The sequence below is a fragment of the Myotis nattereri genome, assembly GCF_964212035.1.
Source record: "Myotis nattereri genome assembly, chromosome: 5".
In the NCBI taxonomy this organism is placed as follows: domain Eukaryota; kingdom Metazoa; phylum Chordata; class Mammalia; order Chiroptera; family Vespertilionidae; genus Myotis; species Myotis nattereri.
The window spans coordinates 88736665-88757371 of NC_138080.1; the positions used below are offsets into that span (position 1 = coordinate 88736665).

Consider the following 20707-nt stretch of genomic DNA (forward strand, 5'->3'; position numbering starts at 1 on the left):
GATAAACAGATAGATTTAGTAAAGAAGGAAGGAATGAAGGAAGGAGAGGGGAGAGGGGAGGGAAGAGAAAGGAAGGGAAGGAAGAAGAAAGGGAGGGAGGGAGGAAGGAAGGAAGGGAGAGAGGGAGGGCGATGGTAGTTGTCACTCTTAAAAGTTTGAAGAAAATGTTGGGTGGCCTCAGACGTATCAGTCAAGTGGGCAGGAGGTGGGGTGGAGTAGGGCAGTGTGAGCTTGGATTGGAGGCTTGAGGAGATTAGAGGACCCAATTTCTGACTAGCTCAGAAGGGATGGCAAGGAGCTCCCAGCTGGTAGACCTGCTGGTCCTCCCATTCCTGACCCCCCATTCCAGGTCTCCAGGCTTCCTGGTGCCAACCCACCCTTGGCTCTCTGGGCCCCAACTCTTTGTTTTCTAGAGCCTCCCTGGGGATGTGAAGGTGAGGGAGGGTAGAGGGTGGGTGGCCTGTGGCTACCGCTACTAACAATGCTGCTTCCGGGTATTTTGTCCCTGGTGGAATAGGATATTTTTGTTGTTGTTGTTAAGGTCTCGGCTTTCTAGAGTATTCCAGTAGTGACTGAAGGCTCTCAGAGCCAAAGTTTTCACACCCTGGGTCTGCTGGGAATCAGCAGACCGTGTGTCTGAGACTGGAACCAGCAACTCCTTAGTATTGATAATTGCATTGTTTCTGAAATCATTCTCAGCAGATGGTACTTGGAGTGTGGAAGGGGAGGAAAGGAGGGAAAAGAGGAGAGAAATAAGAACAGGGAAGGAGGAAGTGAGCCGGCAAATCTCAGAAGGAGGGAAGAGGGGTAGGTGCTAAAGCAGAATGTGTGCCCTCCCTGCAGCCCACCTGGAGGGTTGAGGAGCTGGGTGAGGAGTTGCAGTTGTTGCCTCCGGGTCTGGAGAAATGCTAGGAGCCTGCGGTCTCCATGCAGGGACCCATCCTCGTCCTCACATATTTGGAGGTGGGCTCTGGAGGATGAGCGACAAACTCACAGTTTATACTTCATGTCTAAGGTAGACTTGTGGTCAGGAGGAGCATCCGCTCCTACTAGGGGGAGTGGGTCAGGATAGCCCTGCTGGGCTGGGCTATGTCAAGGTCTGCTCTTTTGATAATCAGAAGGCTCCAGGCCAATTATAGCAAGAAGAAAAGATTCTGAAGGCACAGTATGTAAGAATGTCAGTACTAGGTCCTGACTGGGTAGCTCAGTTGGTTAGAACGTCATCTCGATATGCCAAGATTTCAGATTTGACCCCTGGTCAGGGCACATACAAGAATCAACCAATGAATGCATAAATAAATGGAACAACAAATCAATGTTTCTCTCTCTGTCTTTCTCTCAAATCAATAAATTAAAAAAAAAAATGCCAGTGCTGGAAGGAATCTTAAAGATCTTCCAGACAGAATTTATCCCTTCCTCTTCCCTGTCTCTGTGGCACTTCTTGCAGACAACATGCTGTATTATAATTTATTGGCATACATCTATCAACAACAACAACAACAAACACCCTATGTTGCATTGCCAAAGCATGGCCTCTAGCTGGGATAGAGTTACTGAATGTCCATGAGTGTTTGTTTCACCTAGTCTTACCCCCTTGTTTACTGATGAGAAAAAATTAGTCCAAAACACTGGAGAAACATACCAAACTTGCTCAGGCTAATGACACACTGGCCAGAGGTTTAGCTCCAGGCTGGGGCGTTCAGGCCAAGACATGAAGGCTTTCCACAGCGCACAGTGAGCTGGAGAGAACTGAGTTTCAACACACAGTGTGTCCTGCACAGGGTAGCTTGGCAGCTACACTGTGGAAACAGCCTTACAAGCAAAAGAGATTTACAAGAGTATCTGGTTAAGGAGGCAAGCCCCCCAAAGATGCTCTAACCCTGAGGAAGAGTGTACGAGGCACCAGCTTTCCTCTTTGCATTAAGAAGTGGTCCCATCTCCTTCATAAGGGAGTTGCCCTTGGAATCCTCTCAGATATGCTCAGAAAGATCCTTAAGTAGAGTCAGGCCTCCAGGTGAGTGGCTGAGTTGGGTATCAGGGATGATGAGGGGTCAATCTTCGAATTAACCCTTTGTATAAACGCCCTTTAAACTTTGCTCAGACAAAAAGAGAGAAGGTGAAATCCTCCTGGAGGCGTTTCCTCTGAACACCAGCCCCCATGTATGTTCTTGAAAAGGAAAACAGGGCCCTGTGACCAAGGAGGACGGATAAAGGCCGCTTTCTAAACCTGCCCTGGGGGCGTGGCCACATGCATAAGCACTAAAGGCACTGAGAAATCCTGCAGTGAAGAATCCGGTTGAACTTTGTGCCGACCAGTATTGCACATAATTATGTCGCCAGGGAACACTTTGTTCCCTGTCACCCTCAGGACAATGGCTCTCAGGCCTTTTTGATCACAGCACACTTTCAGGTTCTGGAATTTGGGGCAGCACACTTGAAATCGGTAATGTGGGCAATGCGCACGGGTGGGGCTAGTATTTACCAAGGTCTCTCCCTGGGGCCAGAACTGGTATGGTTCACTCAGTGCCCCTTAGCTGGAGGTTGACTTGACCTTGTCTCTGCTTTATATATTCCCAAAACCAAGTCCCCACCTATTCCAGCAAAGTCTTCATTGAAATGCCTTGTTATTGCATTATTCAGGTGACCCCACTCTTCAAAGACACTTAGCTCTAAGTTCTCCCCACCAGGCATCATTACAACAGTGTGATGTGCAGTTGAAGCAAAAGGAAATTCCTCCACCCTGAAAAAAGTTTGGTAGCACATCTGTAAATGATTTAAAACACACAGGCTGAGAGCACTGGCCCCGGAAATGGTATTCCAAGAAGTAATCCAGGAGGGCTGTTAAGAGGAGGCATTCCTGCGGAGTTCGCTGGGGCTGGCCCTTGCTTCTCAGAGGCATGGGAGGCTGGGTGGGGCTGCTGGACCCCTGGAAGCCAATGTCTGAAGCACAGAAACAGAAAGTAGCATCAAATCCTGTCAATGAAAGAAACATCCAAATCTGTAGAGAATTTTTATGAGTTTATTTGAGCCAAACGGATAACAATTCCTGGGAAGCAAAACCTCAACAGGTGGAGATGCTCTGGAGAATGGCAGTTTTCCCACTTATTTTGTACATTAGAATCAAAGGAGGAGACGCAGAGGGTTACATGAAATCCGCTGGTGTAGAGCAAGGGGGCGGGAGAAAGCAAAGCGGGGAAATCGCTGACTGGATAAAAGTAAAACAGAGAAACGCATACACCTTTTACATCAGTGGGTACAGGACAGTAAGCATTTCCAGCACATAGAGATGGTATGTGGGCAGCAGATCACACGGAGGTTCTATGGCCTGCCTCCTGGTGTCTGCTTTTGTACCTCGAGGGGGCCAGCAAGGAAGAGTCCCCTGACATTTCAAAGGCATGTTATCCTAGATCCAAAAAGACTAAAGTCAGACACAAGACAAAAGGTTAAGATTGACCTTTGCCAAGGAAGCAACAGGCCTAGGGTGTGACTACGCCGTGACCCCCTTCCAGTGAGCACTTTTTATGTTCAGACCACCCCTATGCGGTTACTGTTCGTCTCTGAGTTTGTAGGACCTGCCATGCTGGCTCCCCTGAGCTTGCCATAATTAGTATGTGGGCCCCGTTTTGTCCACAATCCCATTTTCCTCTAATTGTTTATTTATTTACTTATGTGTTTGTTTGTTTATTTTCTTTCCAATTCTTTAAATAGCAAATTTCATGGAAAGGGCTTTGGTGTTCATTTATTTAATTACATGCTTGTGATTGGTTATTTTTAAAGCAACCTTCCAGAAAATCACACTAACCCTTAATTAATTCTCATTAGGGAAATTATGATGCGTAAAAGGACATCCGTCAAGAAGAGCAAAGACCCCTTGCATCCTCTTTGTGGCTCTGCCACTAGATAAGCAAGTGGCTTCAACCCCCCGAGGCTCACTTTCCTTCACAGCAAAACGCTGAATTGGATTATGAAACTTCTAGAATATTTTCAATTCCGGTATGATTCTGATTTCTAAAAGGTGCGAGAAATAGTTCTAAAATTAATACATAGAAAGTAAATGAAGGATTGTGAACTGTTGGAAGAAAAAAATAAAACTGGGCCAAAATGGAGTCACTTTCGCTAAGCCAGTTCACCCAACCAAAACAATAATAATCTAATGAGCTATCTTTCAGCCTTTCCCAGGAGAGGAATTTTAAATCCAGCTGGTCCGGCTGGAGTGGCTCACTTGGTTGGAACATGGTCCCATGCACCGAAAGGTTGCCAATTCGATTCCCAGTCAGGGCACATATCTAGGCTGTAGGTGTAACCCTGATAGGAGGTATACAGAAGGCAACCAATTGATGTTTCTCTCTCTTTTTCTTTCTCGCTCCCTTCCTCTCTCTAAGCATGTCCTCAGGTAAGGATTTTAAAAAATGAATAAATAAATCCATCAGTCTGGAGTCTTCTGATCGATACTGGTGAGGTAATCTACATGATACCACTACAGTGCCCTACCCCCCAAAGATGACCTGGCCTAAAAATAAACCTTTTTTTTTTTCTTTTGCTAATAACTCCCTTGCCCCACCCTCCTGTCTATAAAAACCTTCCATTTTGTACAACCCTTTGGAGCACCCTCCTAGCTATTAAATAGGATGTGCCATATTCACACATTGCTTAATAAAGCCAATTAGATCTTCAGATTTACTGAATTTTGTTCTAAGTTCTCCGAGGGCTATTATCTGTGTGGTCTCACAGCATGGCTGTGAGCTAGGAGTCGCTGTTACCTTCTCTCACAGACAGTAAGATGCAAATCTCTTGCAGAGGTCAGGGGGCTTGACCAGGACAACCATGAGAGTAAGTAGGAGTAAGCACTGGGATTTGAATCCTGACTCTAGAGCTGATGGATTTTCCAAAACATCAGGCTTAAGGGTATAGTGACAGATCTGTGAGTGTATCTTTCAATGACAGGAAATGTGTGTGAAAGAGAAATCTAAGAAAGGAAACACAAATACCTAAAGAGGGAAGATGTCTAAAAGGGGCTGATGCAAGAACAAAACTCAATCATCTAGCCAGAGCACAGACTAGACCAGGGTTGGGCAAACTTTTTGACCCGAGGGCCACAATGGGTTCTTAAACTAGACTGGAGGGCCGGAACAAAAGCATGGATGGAGTGTTTGTGTGAACTAATATAAATTCAAAGTAAACATCATTACATAAAAGGGTACGGTCTTTTTTTTTATTAGTTTTATTCATTTCAAACGGGCCGAATCCGGCCCGCGGGCCGTAGTTTGCCCACGGCTGGACTAGAAACTGCCTCGCGCAGGCCCCAGGGGTTGGACCGGGGTTGGTATGTTGCCCAGACAGTGGAGGTTCCGGGGCTGGGTTCAGGAAGGAGTGAAGTAAGCTACAGGGCAATCCCCAGAGGGAGGAAGCTGGCAAGTGTCCAAGGGAAGGTGGTCCGAGCCTGAGCATGAAAACTTAGAAGCCTTGCATCTCCCAGCTACTTGGGAGCCTGGAAGTCATCCCATCCAACCTCCCACCCAAAGCAGGAGTTCCCTTTCCAGCACCGGGTGGGTGTTTGGCTGAGCGCTGCAGAGGTGGAGCTTGCTGTTTGTATCAGACATCTGGACACCCGAACAGAACAGAAAGCTCCCTTCCTTTTCATGGGACCAAGTAGCCTGATGGTGATTTCTACCAGGTTCTGCCTCCAAGGGCCCCCGAAATTACCTGGGACCCCTTTCCTATGTTAGGCTTCAGGAATTAGGAGACTAGCTGAGCCTTTTACCACCAAACTAGAGACTGGCTCCTGCAGACATTCCTCATGGGGCAGGTCTTGTCCCATCTCCCTCTCAGGCACCATCCTGTCAGCATTATCAGACTGGCCAAGGCCCACATGCCACAACCTTTGTGGTGGGGTTCAGGATCTGAAGGAGGGGCCAATGCACAAATGAAAATGCTATACAAGAAATATGAATTTAGAAGGCATGGGGGCAGGTGGAGACCTCTTTTTTAGAGAGGCACACGACTTCTGGCCCGTCTGTTTTTTATTTACTTGAATACACATTTGCCCTTTAGCAATGCATACAGGCATATCAAAGGTAAAGTTTGGTAAACAGTAAAAGGATTATCAGGTTAGGGAATTGCCTTGAGCCACTGAGCCCACAGCAGGGCAATATTAGATTTTCAGCTCTACTGAATATCAAAGTCCATTGGCCTTCCAATGGGTCTTTTTGCATTAATATGCTCACTACTGTTGGTTTTAGCCCCTGGCACCCACAGCTTACCTTGGTGTCTGGGGAAGGACCTGGTTCAGGGCCTGCCATGTGATATAGGCACAATGTGATTGATTATTTGAAAAGAACTGAACAAGGAAACTGCAAGAGGAAAATATGGCAAAAGATGAGAGCCTGGGCCCTTCACAGCATTGCTTAAACAGCCTCTATGTCCATCTGCAGATCTGGGGCCACTTTCCAGATCTTTCCTGGGAGGAGCTATCCCCCCCCCCCTCCCCCCCAAGGTGCACTTGGGACACAGGGACACTGATCCCTGCTGAAGACTTGAAAGGAGTGTTTTAGGGATCAGCATTATGACCCCAGTACTGAGCCCAGGGCCTGGCCCATAGTAGCTACCAAATAAACACTGAACAAATGAATGAGCTTATTGTGCACCTACTATGCGTCAAGTATTACACATATTGCCTGGTTCAAACCTTACAACTCCATGATTAAAAAATTAATACACCCATTTTACAGATGAGGAAAGTGAGAATCTAAGAGTTGAGGATGCTTACTCAAAGTGACTCAACTGGTAAGTTGAAAAGCCATGATTCAAACCCAGACTTGCTTATTTCTAAAACCCATGCTTTTAACTGCATCATAATGCCTTTAAGGCAAAAAAGGAAAAGACAGACAGGCAGAAGGCAGATGAAAAAGTCAAAGAGACTGAAAAAGAAAGCATGTAAAACAGCCTTGTGAACTGTGGAGTTCTCTGTAAAAGGAAGCATTGGGGCCAGTGTGAGAAATCAGGGGTGGAAAACTACAGATTTAGATGTGTCTGCTTGGCACGCAGAAGTGTTTGGGGCAGAGTTTTTACAGCTCTGGAGCTCCCTGCACTCACGGGCACCGGAAGACACTCACCTCTTTCTCCGGCGACTGGTTGGCAAGCCTAGCTTTGCACCCATCCAGGTCAGGAGACCTAGGCCAGGCCTGCCACAAAGTCCCCCAGGTTGTACCTGGCCCCTTGGCATCCCCTCCTCCACCCAGGCATTTCCTCCGGGCCTTGTCCAGTCCACCATGTCCCCTGGACGCCAGCAAGGACACCAATGTATGACTTTTGTCCCAGTTTAGGCCACAAGGGTTTTACAGAGCATGTGTCCCGTGACCAACTTTGTGCTTAACTCCTAAAAGAAACCATAGCTGGAACCCCCTATCCCAGCTGTGCATATGCTAATGGGTGATGCTGAGGCATGGAGGCCACTGCACACAGGGTACCGTCTCTATGTATATCAGGCGCTCCCCAGCTCATTCCCTTCAATGCAGCGGAGCAATCAGACTTACAAAGCAATCCAAACCTCATCCCTTCCCTGTTCTGCTTCAGACCCTCCTGGCTGTGCTTAGAATCCCCACTAAACTCCCATGAGGCCCGCCAGATCTCCTGCCCCACTCCCCTGCCTCCTCTCATGCCCCCCAGCTCCCGCATGGGCCAGTGTTCAGAGCCTCATGCCTGTTCCCCCACCTGTCCTGAGTCCAGGCTGTCCCTCTGCTCAGACAAGCTGTCTCCTTCTCTCCATGGACCAACTCTCCTCCTTCTAAACCTCAGGCCCTCAAGGCAGCCACCACTCAACCCCAGGCCAGGTGGCACTCCTTGTTATAAGTCCTGAAAGCAACCTCTAATCCTTCCAGGTGCTTTTAATTGTTTGTTTAAAATCCATCTCCCCTGACAGACTGTAAGCTCCATGGAACCGCAGGCTGTATCTGCCATGTCAACAGTCCCCTCCTCAGAGCTGTAGCCCACAGAGGAAATATCTGAGGGTGTGAGGCATGCTAGCCCGGCGGCGGGCCTGGCTGGCGGCAGGCTTCAGGCCACTGGCTCCCGCTCTCTGGGCCTCAGTTTCACCAACTATAAAATGGGCCGGGTAAGCCCTGAGGCCTCTGGCCCTGCTAATGTTCTAGGTTCAACAACGGGAGAACTCTCACAGTCAAGCAGCAGCCAAAGATAATTTTAGAGCGATCCCACCCGTGAAGGAAGACCCTGGGAATGTGACTCCCTCCCGTGGTACGGGCTGTGTTTACAAAACAAACCCAAATCATCATAAATCATTCCAAGTGGAGCTGCCTGGGTTGAAGCAAGAAGACAAAAATACCTCTGGGCACAGCTCCTCCGGCCCCCACCCAGCCCCAGAGAAGCAGGGCCAGTGCGGTGCCCTCTGCAGAGCCGGGGCCTGGCTTTCCTTTGTATTCCGGGCCCCTCGGAGGAGCGCTTCTCCTTCCCTCCAGACACCTAAGCCCTGCTAGTACCTTCAGTGTCCGGGGACCTTGCAAAGAGGAAATCACCTAAGAAGACCAGGCATTGACTCCGAGGTCAGCCACGTCTGAGCTGTGTGTCACCTTCACAAATGTGTCCTCCGTTCTGACCCGAGCTTTCATCTCTGTCAAATAGGGCTTCCAACACGGCCCTAATGACCTTGGGATGACTTTTGGCCCTGGTTTCCTCTTTGGTTGCTGAGTAAAACTTGGCCAACGGGAGTCAGCATTTTATCTCTAACGGGAACCGGTGGTGTGGTTCCTAGGTCAGCGCATTGCCTGGCCCGGCTCAGCTGGCCGTGAAGGGAGATCTAACGCAAACCTTCCCCCAGGTCCCGGAGTCGGGAGGGGGCCCTAGCGCTTAGCCAGACCCAGTCCCAAGAGATGCCGCTGCAAGACCGGCTGGGTCCCTGGGGTTCTGGGGCCTTGAAGTCTCAGCGTAGCTGAGGGTTCAGAGGGCGTCCTTTGAGGCCAGCCGGGCCTTGGTTGAGTTTCTCTCGGCTGGTGACCAGCTCTGTAAGCTTCGGTTTCCCCTTCCAGGAAACAGAGTTGACTGGCCTAAAGCATATAGCTTTGTAAGCATGTCCCATGTTAGGCATTAAAAAAAAATAGTGTCATTAGGAGATCAATGGTGATGGAAAATAAAATTCAATTCAATTTAAAAAAATAGTGATATTGTTATTGCCGCTGTCATTTTTTATTCCAGGGCCAGGACCCTGCCTATGCCTTCACCCCACCTCCACACACCTGGGTCTTCCCTCCATCCCCCGCATTTTCTTTCTACTTCTGCCTTGTCTCACCTGCCTCATCATCCTTCCTGTTTTCCTCTCTAACAACTCTGTGAGACAAACATTTCTCAATTTACCTTAGTTTACTCATATTGCTCAGGACATACTTCTGGAAACAAGAGTTCTGGACAAAGCAGTCTTGCTCAATGAGTGTACCAAATGCAAGTGTCTTTATGGGACACCTGGGCATCTGGGTGCTGTGGCACAGGAAATAGATTCCTGGACTATTTGGAGTTGAGATTTTTTAGATCTGGCTTGGCCACTAATGACAATTGCAATTTCACATCCCTGAAATCTTAGTCTTCTTATCTGTGAAACTAAAATATCTATTTTTTTAAAAAAATTTATAAGCCTTTTTCCTAGCTGGACAAAACCCCATCCCTCTGAGAAATCTTTTGCAGAAGCTCAATATATAAAATATTTAACAGAATAACTGCTCTGGATATAAGCGGTATCATACATATATAGGTGATACACACACACACACACAGAGAGAGAGAGAGAGAGAGAGAGAGAGAGAGAGAGAGAGAGAGAAGAGAGAGAGCATAATATGCAAATTGACCAAATGACCGAACAGCAGAACGACTATCCGGATGACCTTCCAGACGACCAAGCTATGACATGCACTGGTGCCAGGACAGCCAAGGCAGATGCAATGCGATTGGTCGAAGGGCCCTGCCATCATCCACAATCACCCCACAGATGGAGGCCCTCTGTGGGGCAATTGATGGAGGGCTCTGTGATCGATTGCCCCACAGAGGGAGGCCCAGGACACCGGATGGCGGGGTGATCGATCTGGGGAGCGGGGGGAGGTGGCTCTGTAATCGGCCCAAAGAGGGAGGCCCAGGCCACTGGTCTGTGACCCCATGGTGGGTGTGCAGGGCCAGAAGAAGGAAAGCCCCAATAGGCCCTGATTGCTGGCCAGGCCTAGGAACCCTACCTGAGGGGTCCCGGATTATGAGAGGGCACAGGCCGGGCTGAGGGACACTCCCTCCCATGCACAAATTTCATGTACTGGGCCTTTAGTGTGTGTGTGTGTGTGTGTGTGTGTGTATATATATATATATATATATATATATATATATATATATATACATATACATATACATATATATATATATGCCTAAATGACCATTAAGACTGAACAACCAGAATGACCGGTCGACCAGTTGCTATGACATATACTGACCACCAGGGGGAAGACACTCAATGCAGGAGCTGCCCCCTGGTTGTCAGTGTACTCCCACAGCGGGAGTGCCACTCAGCCAGAAGCCGGGCTCACAGCTGGCGAGCGCAGCTGTGGTGGCAGGAACCTCTCCCGCCTCCACTGCAGCGCTGCCGGGTGACGGCTGCAGCGGCAGGCACAGCAGGGCAGGATGAGCCCCTTCGCTCTCGCTTTGGCACTGCTACATCCCTAAGGGGCATGTCGGACTGCCAGGTTTTGGCCCAATCCCCACAGGCCAAGCAGGAATCGGGTTGAAACCTGGAAGTCAGACATCCCCTGAAGGGACCTGGATTTCAAGAGGGCGCAGGCCAGGCTGAGGGACCCCATCCATGCACGAATCCGTGCACCAGACCTCTAATATATATCAGGCTCTGGCCTGATAGCCTTCCTGGACTTCACACAGTCTTGCCCCTTCCCCTCATCCCCAGGACAGCAGAGAAGTCCCTCTATACATACCCATAGGCATTATAACGCCCTGCTTACATAACTCTTTGTGCCCTGCTTACATAATTCTTTGGGGAAAATAACTAGTCCTCACAGTGTTGGTTGTAGGAATTAAATAAATTAATATACCCTTGGCACAGTGCCTGGACTACAGCAAGTGCTCAATAACATTGAAGCATCACTATTATTACTATTGCCCCTCGATTGTTACGATGTCTCTCAGCCAGAAGCCTTAGGAATCTGCGATCATTAGATGCACCGCACAAATGTGCCCACGTATAGAGATTGTAAATTATGCCCCCACCCGCCATCCCACCACCACTGTCCTCATGGACATAAGAAGAGATGGGATGTTATTTCACAAAGTGGAAAAATTCTGTTTCTATTGAAAGCTGTGTTTTGTAAAACAGTATTTCACTATTCCTTTCACTCCTTGATTCCTTGGACAAGCATTAACAGAGCTCCCATTCTGCGTGCCAGGGTTGGTGCTAGGAATATAAATAGAAAAGACAAGTAATGGGAAGAGAGAACACATGAGCGATGCCAGCCAGTCTGTGTTCTGCAGCTGGCGGCCCAGGCAGACATTCATCCAGCAAATATTTATTGTGCAACTACTACGAGCCAGGCCGCTTGCTTAGGAGCAGCAACGATGAAGAAAGACCAGCCCCTACCCTTGTGGGGCTCGCTTTCCAAGGGGTATGGGTAAGAATTTCATAGAAAGAAGCAGAGGATGTGGGGGTGTGGGAGGTGGAGTGGGGGAAGGGAAGGCAGCCCCACTGAGAACAAGATAAGGCTTCAGCAGAGATCCATTCCAGAGAGGGACCAGGGTGTGGCCCCAGGCGAGGTGGGGCAAAGGGAACGGCGTGTACGAAATGATTTAGCCCAGGGATTTCCAAGAACACTACTGTTTGCCTCTATTAACTCGCTCCTAGGAGGACAGGCTCACACTCTACTTTTTGGGGAACCAATTTTTTAATGTTTTAAACACGCTGTTCTATAAACAATTATTGAGGGGACATGTGACATAAGCAATATGATTTTAAACTGATCTTAGAATTTATTGCCTCCTCATGGTAATTAATAGGCTGGGGTCTTGTTCCACAGAATGTTTCGTTCTGGGAAGCTGGCTCGAAGACAATTAATTGCGTTGGAGGGAACCTGAGCATGAGTTTGAATGCGGTGCACAGGAAAGAGCTAAAAGATCTGGAGAAGACCGAGTTCAGACCCCAGATTCTTACTGATTGAATTTCTTCTCTCCGAACCCTTTTTTCATCACAAAACGGGGATCAGACATGACATAACTGATGTACAAGTGACCGACAGGTGCTAAGGCACAGAGAAGCCATTTGTATTTATGTCGATAACTTCCTTTCTTTGTTTCTATGATTCCCTTGCCCCCAACCATGATGAAATAAGATTATATTTGTGGCACCTGTATGTTTTTTGTTAAGAAGGAAGGATCGCCCTAGCTGGTTGAGCTCAGTGAGTATCGGCCAGCAGACTGAAGGGTTGCAGGTTTGATTCCGGTCAAGGGAATGTGCCTCAGTTGCAGGCTCGATCCTGGCCCTGGTCGGAGTGTGTGCAGGAGGCAACCAATCGATGTGTCTCTGTTATATAATGTTTCTTTCTCTCTGTCTCTCCCTCTGCTTTCCACTCTCTCTGAAAAAAAAAAAATCAATGAAAAAAATATCCTTGGGTGAGGATTAACAAAAAGAGAGAGAGAGAAGGAAGGATCCACGTCTAACGATGGCCTTGTATTTGTCTTGGGCTCACGAGTCACCAAGAACTCTCCAGTACAACCTGCCAAGGAAGCCCATCCCAGCCAGGAGCCTCCTCTACCCTTAAATTCCCAGGGGAGTAGGCTGGGCTCTCGCCTCTGCTTAGAGACAATCCCCAGGAGCCAGCTTCCAGCTTCCAGGACCCTGCTTTCTGTTCCCCACACCCTGGCACTTTCACGCCAGTCGACCTCATCCCTGTCCTTCACACCGTCCTCGCCTTCTCCATCCCAACCACCATGCCAGCTTCCCCCCCCCTTTTTGTCACATCTGAATCCACCACTTCCAACCTGTTTGTCTTTAGAGTAAGATCTCCATCCCTCACATCTTATTTTTTATCCATAAAAAAGGATCTGATAGAGGAACCTACCCCATAGGGTTGTTTTCAGGGTTAAAGGTGATTGTCAGTTTTTTAAATATTTTTATTGATTTGTATTTTATTTGATCTTTTCCATCACCATTTATCCCCTCCATGCCCTCCTCCCCCAACCCTCCCAATCACCACACTGTTGTCTTGTCCATGAGTGCTCTTTCTCTTTATTTTGTCAATCTTCCCACCCATTTTTATTGATTTTAGAGAGAAAGGAAGGGAGAGAGAGAGAAACATCAATGAGAGAGAAACATGGATCAGCTACCTCCTGCACACCCCCTACTGGGGACCTAGCCTGACCAGGCATGTGCCTGGCCCAAGAATCGAACCAGGGACCTCTTGGTGCATGGGACAATGTTCACCCCACTGAGCCACATCAGCCAGGGTGGTAAGTGTGCATTTTAAGGACTTCATACAATTGAAGAAAATTGTCAGTACTAGGAAAGTATTATTGTTACTATTCCCCATTTTTTCTTCCTCCCTCCCTCCCTCTCTTGCTTCCTTCTTCCCTATTCTGACCCTTTTCCCTCTTCCCATCCACTCCCCCTTCCTTCTCCTTCCCTCTCTCCCTTCCCTTGGCCTGGTGTGCCCCCGCCTCCCCTCACCCTGACAGCTTCCCCAGCAGTGAGTCATGGGAGTTTGCTCCCACACTGGCTCCCGAAAGCCTCCGGCTGGCAGAGGCGTACACAGGCCCAGGCGGGAGGCGGCGGCTGCCAGGCTGGGATTTGCCAGAAGGAACGGCCTGGTGCTGGACTCGAGATACTTCTAGGACTTGAACACGCATTTGTGGAGCCATCAGCTGTTATTTTGGGGAACTATAAGAGGCCTAAAGTCCCCGAGGACTGGGAGAGGATAAACATTGTATTGCCCATCTTTGCTAAAAGGGGAGAAAGATTGATTCTGGTCATTTTAAGCCGTTCTTTTAATATCTGGGAAACTCTCCCCCAAGTCCTCTCCCAACCTGCGAGGGCCAGGGCTCTCGGCTGAGCCTGCTCATTTCTTTCCCAGTTTGAATCTGGCATTGGGCCCTGACACCCATGGCCTTTTCCTCGCTTCTCTGCTAGACGCCGAGCTCCTGGAGGGCAATCCTCTGTCCCCTTACACTGAACTGACAGCCCCGTGCACCTGGTGAAGAGCATGGCCCCTTGGGGACAGGAGCTGGCTCAGAACTTTGTCTATGTCCCCAGCTGACAGCACAGAAGCCAGGACTCCTCACAAACCTGGGGACACTCTGCAGCCTAAATCTAAAGTCCCCCACACGGAAACAGGCCAGAGACACTCAATGCCACGGCCGTGGGTGTGGCTTGGATTGACCTCAGGTAACCCCAGTTCTCACTGATGTGATACCTGATTATAATTAGGCTTTTCCAGTGAAGAACAAGCCAGCTCCTCCCTGTCCTGCTAAGAGGAGGCTGTACTCTGTGGAAAGCTCATTCCCCCACAGGGAGTGGCTGGTGAAAGATAATATTGCCTTTGGTCTTCCTCTTCTCCCCGAAACAATTGGAAGGGCCTTTCCTTTTCCCGTCTGGCTGGTTGGAAGCCCCTGATTCCACTTGTGCGCCTCAGATCTCCCCTCCATGAGGGCTGCGTGGCTCGGCCAGCGGACCGGGGGGCCGTTGTCTCCAGATTTCCGTGCCAATCTGGGGTGAGCAGCTTGGCATCTTGTTGAATGTCTTGTTCTCCTCGAGCACTTTGTGGACTCATTTCCACCCCCACCGAACTGGACCCAGTGTAATCACAAGGGCCCTTCAAAGTGGAAAAGACAGGTGAGGAGGTCAGAGTGATGCCACGTGAGAAGGACTCAACCCAACTGCTGACCTGGAAGATGGAAAAGGGGCCACGAGCCAAGGAATGCAGACCAGCCTCTGGAGGGAAACACAGCCCTGCTGGCATCTTGACTGCAGGCCAACGAGGCCCGCGCTGGACTTCGTAGCTGCAGAGCTGTGAGATGATAAATTTGTGTTGTTTAAAAAGCCCCTACATCTGTGTTCCTATGTTACAGCCGCAGCCATAGGAGACAAACGGGCCATGCATGTTTGTGGAGGGGTTGGGCTGGAAGTGATTTCAGGGGCTCTTCTACCTTTGAGCCTCTGAGTGGGGGCTCAGCCCTAATAAACAGTTCTTCCTAGAGCTGGGAAGGAGCACAGAAATAAGTGGCAAGAAGTTACTTGTCGCTGGAACATAACAAGGGATCAGCCGAGGGCCAGAGTCTCAGCTCACACCTGTCTACCCACATCCATTGCCCTCCTGGAGCCCCCAATCCAGCCAGCAGAGCCCCTCCAACCCTAGGATCTCCTCCTCAGGCCGGTGGCCTGGAGCCAACAGAGACATTGAACAGCCAGCCTCGCACCCATCCTCACAGCTCTGGTCCCTGCAAAGCTGCCTTGTTTGTGCTGTTTTATTTTTTATACATTTTTAAATTGATATTTAGAGAGAAAGGGAGAGAAATAGAAATATGGATGATAGAGAAACATAGATTAGCTGCCTCCTGCACGCACCCTACTGGGGATCCAGCTGACAACAAGGGCATGTGCCCTGACCGGGAATTGAACCAGTGACCTCTTCGATCATAGGTCAACACTCAACCACTGAGCCACACCAGCCGGGCATGACCATTTATTTTAAAATATGAAAAATGAGAAGAAATATGAAGTATTGAGAGCAAGAGGCAGGAACCTCCACCGCGCCCCCCCTTTCTCTCTCTCCCCTCCCTCACAGCTGCTCCACACTCTGGCTGCATTCCCAAACTTCTTGCAACAGAACCCTGCCGAACAACACACGAGCCCTTCAGTCCAAAGTGTGGTTTCGTATCATCTCTTCCGGAGCCGTGGGAGACTTGGGGTGGGAAGGAGTCAGCAGGCGTGGAGGCTGCTGGGGACTCGCAAGAGGCCATCACCCGGGACCAAGGTCTCCCTTGGGGGATGGAGAAGTCTTAATATGGATGCTTTGGGGAGGGGGGTTAGGGTGGGGAAGGAGTAGCTGAGGTTTCTGAGCAGAGAGGGGAGGGGACACAAGGCCAGCCCCCCTCCAGCCTGGGCCTCCTGGAAAACGTGGATGGGGCACCGGGCAGCCGCGGGCTAGATCTCTGCAGGGAGATGTCAGAGCCTTTGTCACCAACACTGACAGCTCCACAGCAGCACAGGTGACAGACCTTTCAGGCTGCAAAGTCCCTTCTCACGCCACCTTCTCTGTTTTTGTCGTAAGCACAGGCCTTCTACACCATTATTAGCATTAATTTTTTTCTTTAGGTGACTCCACTATTTCCTTCAAGATATTTATATTTTAAAGGACCTTTTTAAAAATCACTATCTGTGGTAGAAACTTCTAGGGCTCACCCTTTTCAGTCCTCATCTGTTTCTGGGCACATGGAGAGGATAATCCCTGCCCCCACCCCGACCCCGCCACGCACACTCCCTTGAGTTGGGTGAGCCTCGGGATGTTTCTGGCCAATGGATGGTGGAGGAAGTGATGAATATTTATTTTTTATTTCTATCTTCTATTTGAAGTTATTTTTATTACATGTTTCAGGTATAGAGAATTATAATCTGACATCTGTATGCACGACAGAGTGCTCACCACCAAGAATCTAGTTTAAACATCCATCATCGTGTGGTTGACTCCTTTCACCCATTTGGCTGACTCCCAACCCCCTTCTCCTCTGGGAACCACTAAGATGTGCGCTTATTGAACGATTCCATATATTTCCTATCATTTTATACACCCTTTAGATATATCCATAGATCATAGATTCTAGACATGTGTGAAAGGATTCATAGCAAACTGACTGTAGTATTACCTCCAGGAAAGCACCTGAGATCAAGATGGGGAAGGGGACAGTGGTAAAAACAAACAAACAAACAAACAAACAAAAACAAACTTTAAATTTACCTCTATTCTATTGTTTTAAGTTCTCACGAGGAAAATATATTCATATATTACTTATATAAGTACAAATTACCTTTAAGATGAACATCAAAATGAAAAAAGGAAACAAAACTGGCAAATTATATTGTAACTCTATGTGGAAGCATCTCAAATGTCAAGCTAAGAGGTTGTGCTTCGTGCTGCCGCAGCAAGAAGCTAAGGGTGACGTGTGAATGGTCATGACCAGGCCCATCTGGGTGGGGATAGCGCCTGCTCCGAGGGTGGGTGCAAGGCCTGGATGAATAGACAGCCATGCGATGCCCAGGAGAGACTCTGACATCCTTCCTTCCTTCCTTCTCGTTCTTCAGAGATGAACCCAAATAATAGCAGCTCAGTGACATCTTCCATGGCCTGTCCTTCTAAGTCAGTGATGGCAAACCTTTTGAGTTCGGTGTGTCAGCATTTTGAAAAACCCTAACTTAACTCTGGTGCCGTGTCACATATAGAAATTTTTTGATATTTGCAACCATAGTAAAACAAAGATTTATATTTTTGATATTTATTTTATATATTTAAATGCCATTTAACAAAGAAAAACCAACCAAAAAAAATGAATTCGCATGTCAGAGGTTCGCCATCACTGTTCTAAGTCCTTCCCCCAGCCCACTGTGCATCTCCATCAAAGTTTCCTGTTGGACTTCTTCAGAACTCTCATCACAATTTATAATCACACCTGTGGGCTGGTTTTTTATTTTTATTTTTACCTGTTACTTATTTTTCCCATCTGGTCACAAGTATATAAACATCACAAAGGCAGAGATGGACCACGTTGTGTCCACTGCTGTTTCCCAATGCCCAGTAGAGTCCCTGGCACAAGGTAGAGGAAGAATAGCGGTAGTAATAATAGTAATAATAGTAATAGCTACTATTTATGGAGCACTTACTAGTGGTCAGGCATGTTTTTACAGGCTTTACATAGATTAATGCATTCAAATGTCATAATAGGCCTTTTGAGTGGATTTTAACATCATCCCCATTTTACAGATGAAGAAACTGAGGCATATAAGAGAGATTTAAAAACTTGACCAAGGTCACACAGTTTGTGTCAGAGCTGGGATTCCATGACAAAATCTTATTGAATGATGAGTGAATTAATTAACACAATGCTGATTTGTGGTAACCGTGAAGTCCTTCTAAATAGTGAAAAATGCTTTAGAACAAATGAGAATGATTAGCCTAATGGGTAGAGTGTTTGTAGGGAGGTCACCTCAGGAGGAGTGGCAGCTATTTTCCATTGAGAGGCAGGCCTGCAAAGAGGAGAAGGGTGTGCTGGCAGAGGCATGGGGAGCTCACCCAGCTCCAGACCCCATTTCCTGGTTCTTTAGAGAACGCTCCCTGCTGCGCCCATGGCCAGAGCTTTGAGAAAAGGGTTCTGGGACCAGCAGAAAACTAGCTGCTCTGAGGAAGGCGTCGAAGTATGAGAAGCCAGCCTCTGAGTCAGGCAACAGATTTCTGTCTTGTCTTGTCCTTTAGCGGCCAGACCTTCCTGGAAGCCACGTCTTACCGAGTCTTATTAGATGGATGCCAGCAGCTGCCAGCCGTGCCTCCGAGTGTGCAGATGTCAAAAGAAAAAATAATCACAGGATGAGGCAGCTAAACTCAGCGGGTCCTCACCATGTGCCAGCGACTGTGGAAGGGGCTTCAGGTAAATGATCTCCCTCAATTCTCATAACAACCCTGGAGGCTCCTTCAACACTCATTCTGTCAGTAGATAGTTATCAAGCTCCTGCTACCTTGATGAGGTAAGCACTATTTTTAATGCTGTTTTACAGATGAGGAAAGAGACTTGGAAAGATTAAGTAATTTGCCCAAGTCAGATATTGGCAGCCTTAGAACTTGAACTCAGGTCTGCCCGATGCCAAAACCCTCCTTCATTACCTCTACTCTAAATTGTCTTCTAAATTTGAAACTATCATGTACCTCTATGTGTCAGGTACCGTACCATAATCAGCATTAGGAATTATTCAATGAGGTTATGTCACCTGGCCCATAATAAATTGTCAATAAATATTAGTTGTGTTATTCTGCACATTATCTATATATGTAAAAGGCTAAGTGACTGACTGTCCATCCGTCCAACTGACCAACCGGCTGGTACATATGATGCGCACTGGCACTTTAAAAATAAACGTTGACTTGCCCATGTGTGACACATCTAAAGCTCCCATTGAATTTCTTAATAGTATTACTCCTTCAGGAATGCCATGTCATAAATTAAAATTGAAAGTAGGTGTCATCATCATGCTACTGAGAAATCTTAATAGTAAATGGGGTCTTTGTAACGGTACTACATTTATTATCAAAAGATTGCAACCTAACATAATGATGCTGAAGTATAAACAGGATCTGCAGAAGGAGAGATCGTTCTGATTCTAAGAATTGATTTGTCCCTGTCTGACACTGGCCTCCCATTTAAATTAATTCAAAGACAGTTTCCCATGATGCCAGCATTTGCGGTGACTATTAATAAATCACAAGGACAAACTCTAGACAGAGTAGGAATATTCCTACTTGAACCCATTTTTGGACATGGTCAGTTATATGTTGCTTTCTCCCAAGTTTGAAGAGCGTGTGACGTTAAAGTTGTAAATACTTCATCACAAGGGAAATTAGTCAAACACTCTGAAAGTGTTTGTACTCTTTTTTTTTTCTTTTTCTTTTTTTAAATATATTTTATTGATTTTTCACAGAGAGGAAGGGAGAGAGATAGAGAGAGTTAGAAACATCGATGAGAGAGAAACATCGATCAGCTGCCTCTTGCACATCCCCCACTGGGGATGTGCCCGCAACCCAGGTACATGCCCTTGACCGGAATCGAACCCGGGACCTCTCAGTCCACAGGCTGACGCTCTATCCACTGAGCCAAACCGGTTTCGGCATGTGTTTTTACTCTTAATGTGGTGTACAGGGAGATAGTAGAATAAGTTTAATCAATTTATCAGTCATTGTTTTTATCAATGTTGTTTTTATATCATGTTTTTGTTGTTTTTATATCATGTCTTTGTTATTATATCATGTTGTTATTGTTTATTTATTAATCAATCTATATATTACTAAAGGCCTGGTGCACAAAATTTGTGCACTGGCAGGGGGCGGGGGGGAGGGGGTTGCCTCTCAGCCAGCCTGCACCCTCTCCAATCTGAGACCCCTTGGGGGATGTCCAATTGCCACAGGGATCGGGCCTAAACCGGCAGTCGGACATCCCTCTCACAATCCAGGACTGCTGGCTTGCCTGCCTGATTGCCCCTAACCACTCCCCTGCCAGCCTGATCACCCCCTAACCACTCCCCTGCCAGCTGGATTGATGCCTAACTCCTCCCCTGCTGGCCCGATTGCCTCCAACTGCCCTTCTCCGCAGGCCTGGTCACCCCCTATTGCCCTCCCCTGCTGGCCATTTGTGGCAGCCATCTTGTGACCACATGGGGGCGACCATCTTGTGCAAGGGCATGGTGGTCAATTTGCATATTACCTCTTTTTATATAGGATTTTCATATACATTTTACCAATTGTCTTTCATCTCTGACACTTCTATTATAGAGAAAGGGCAAATAGTGATATTAAAATATTTCTTCTAATTAATTTCCTTTCAATGTGCACAAATCTGTGCACTGGGCCACTAGTATATTTATATATTGTGATGGTTAATTTTATTTGCCAACTTGGCGAGCCCACAGTACCTGGAC

General features: G+C 47.7%; 1 protein-coding gene across 1 annotated transcript in view; it reads left to right on the top strand.

Moving 5' to 3' along the window:
- Positions 1-18669, top strand: part of ADRB2 (adrenoceptor beta 2) — a 91121-nt gene extending 72452 nt beyond the window's left edge. The window contains exon 2 of the mRNA XM_081092293.1: positions 18498-18669. Coding sequence (XP_080948419.1) covers positions 18498-18541 — 44 coding nt within the window. The 3' untranslated portion in view covers positions 18542-18669. The remainder of the gene's footprint in view (positions 1-18497) is intronic.
- The last annotated feature ends 2038 nt before the right edge of the window (positions 18670-20707 follow it).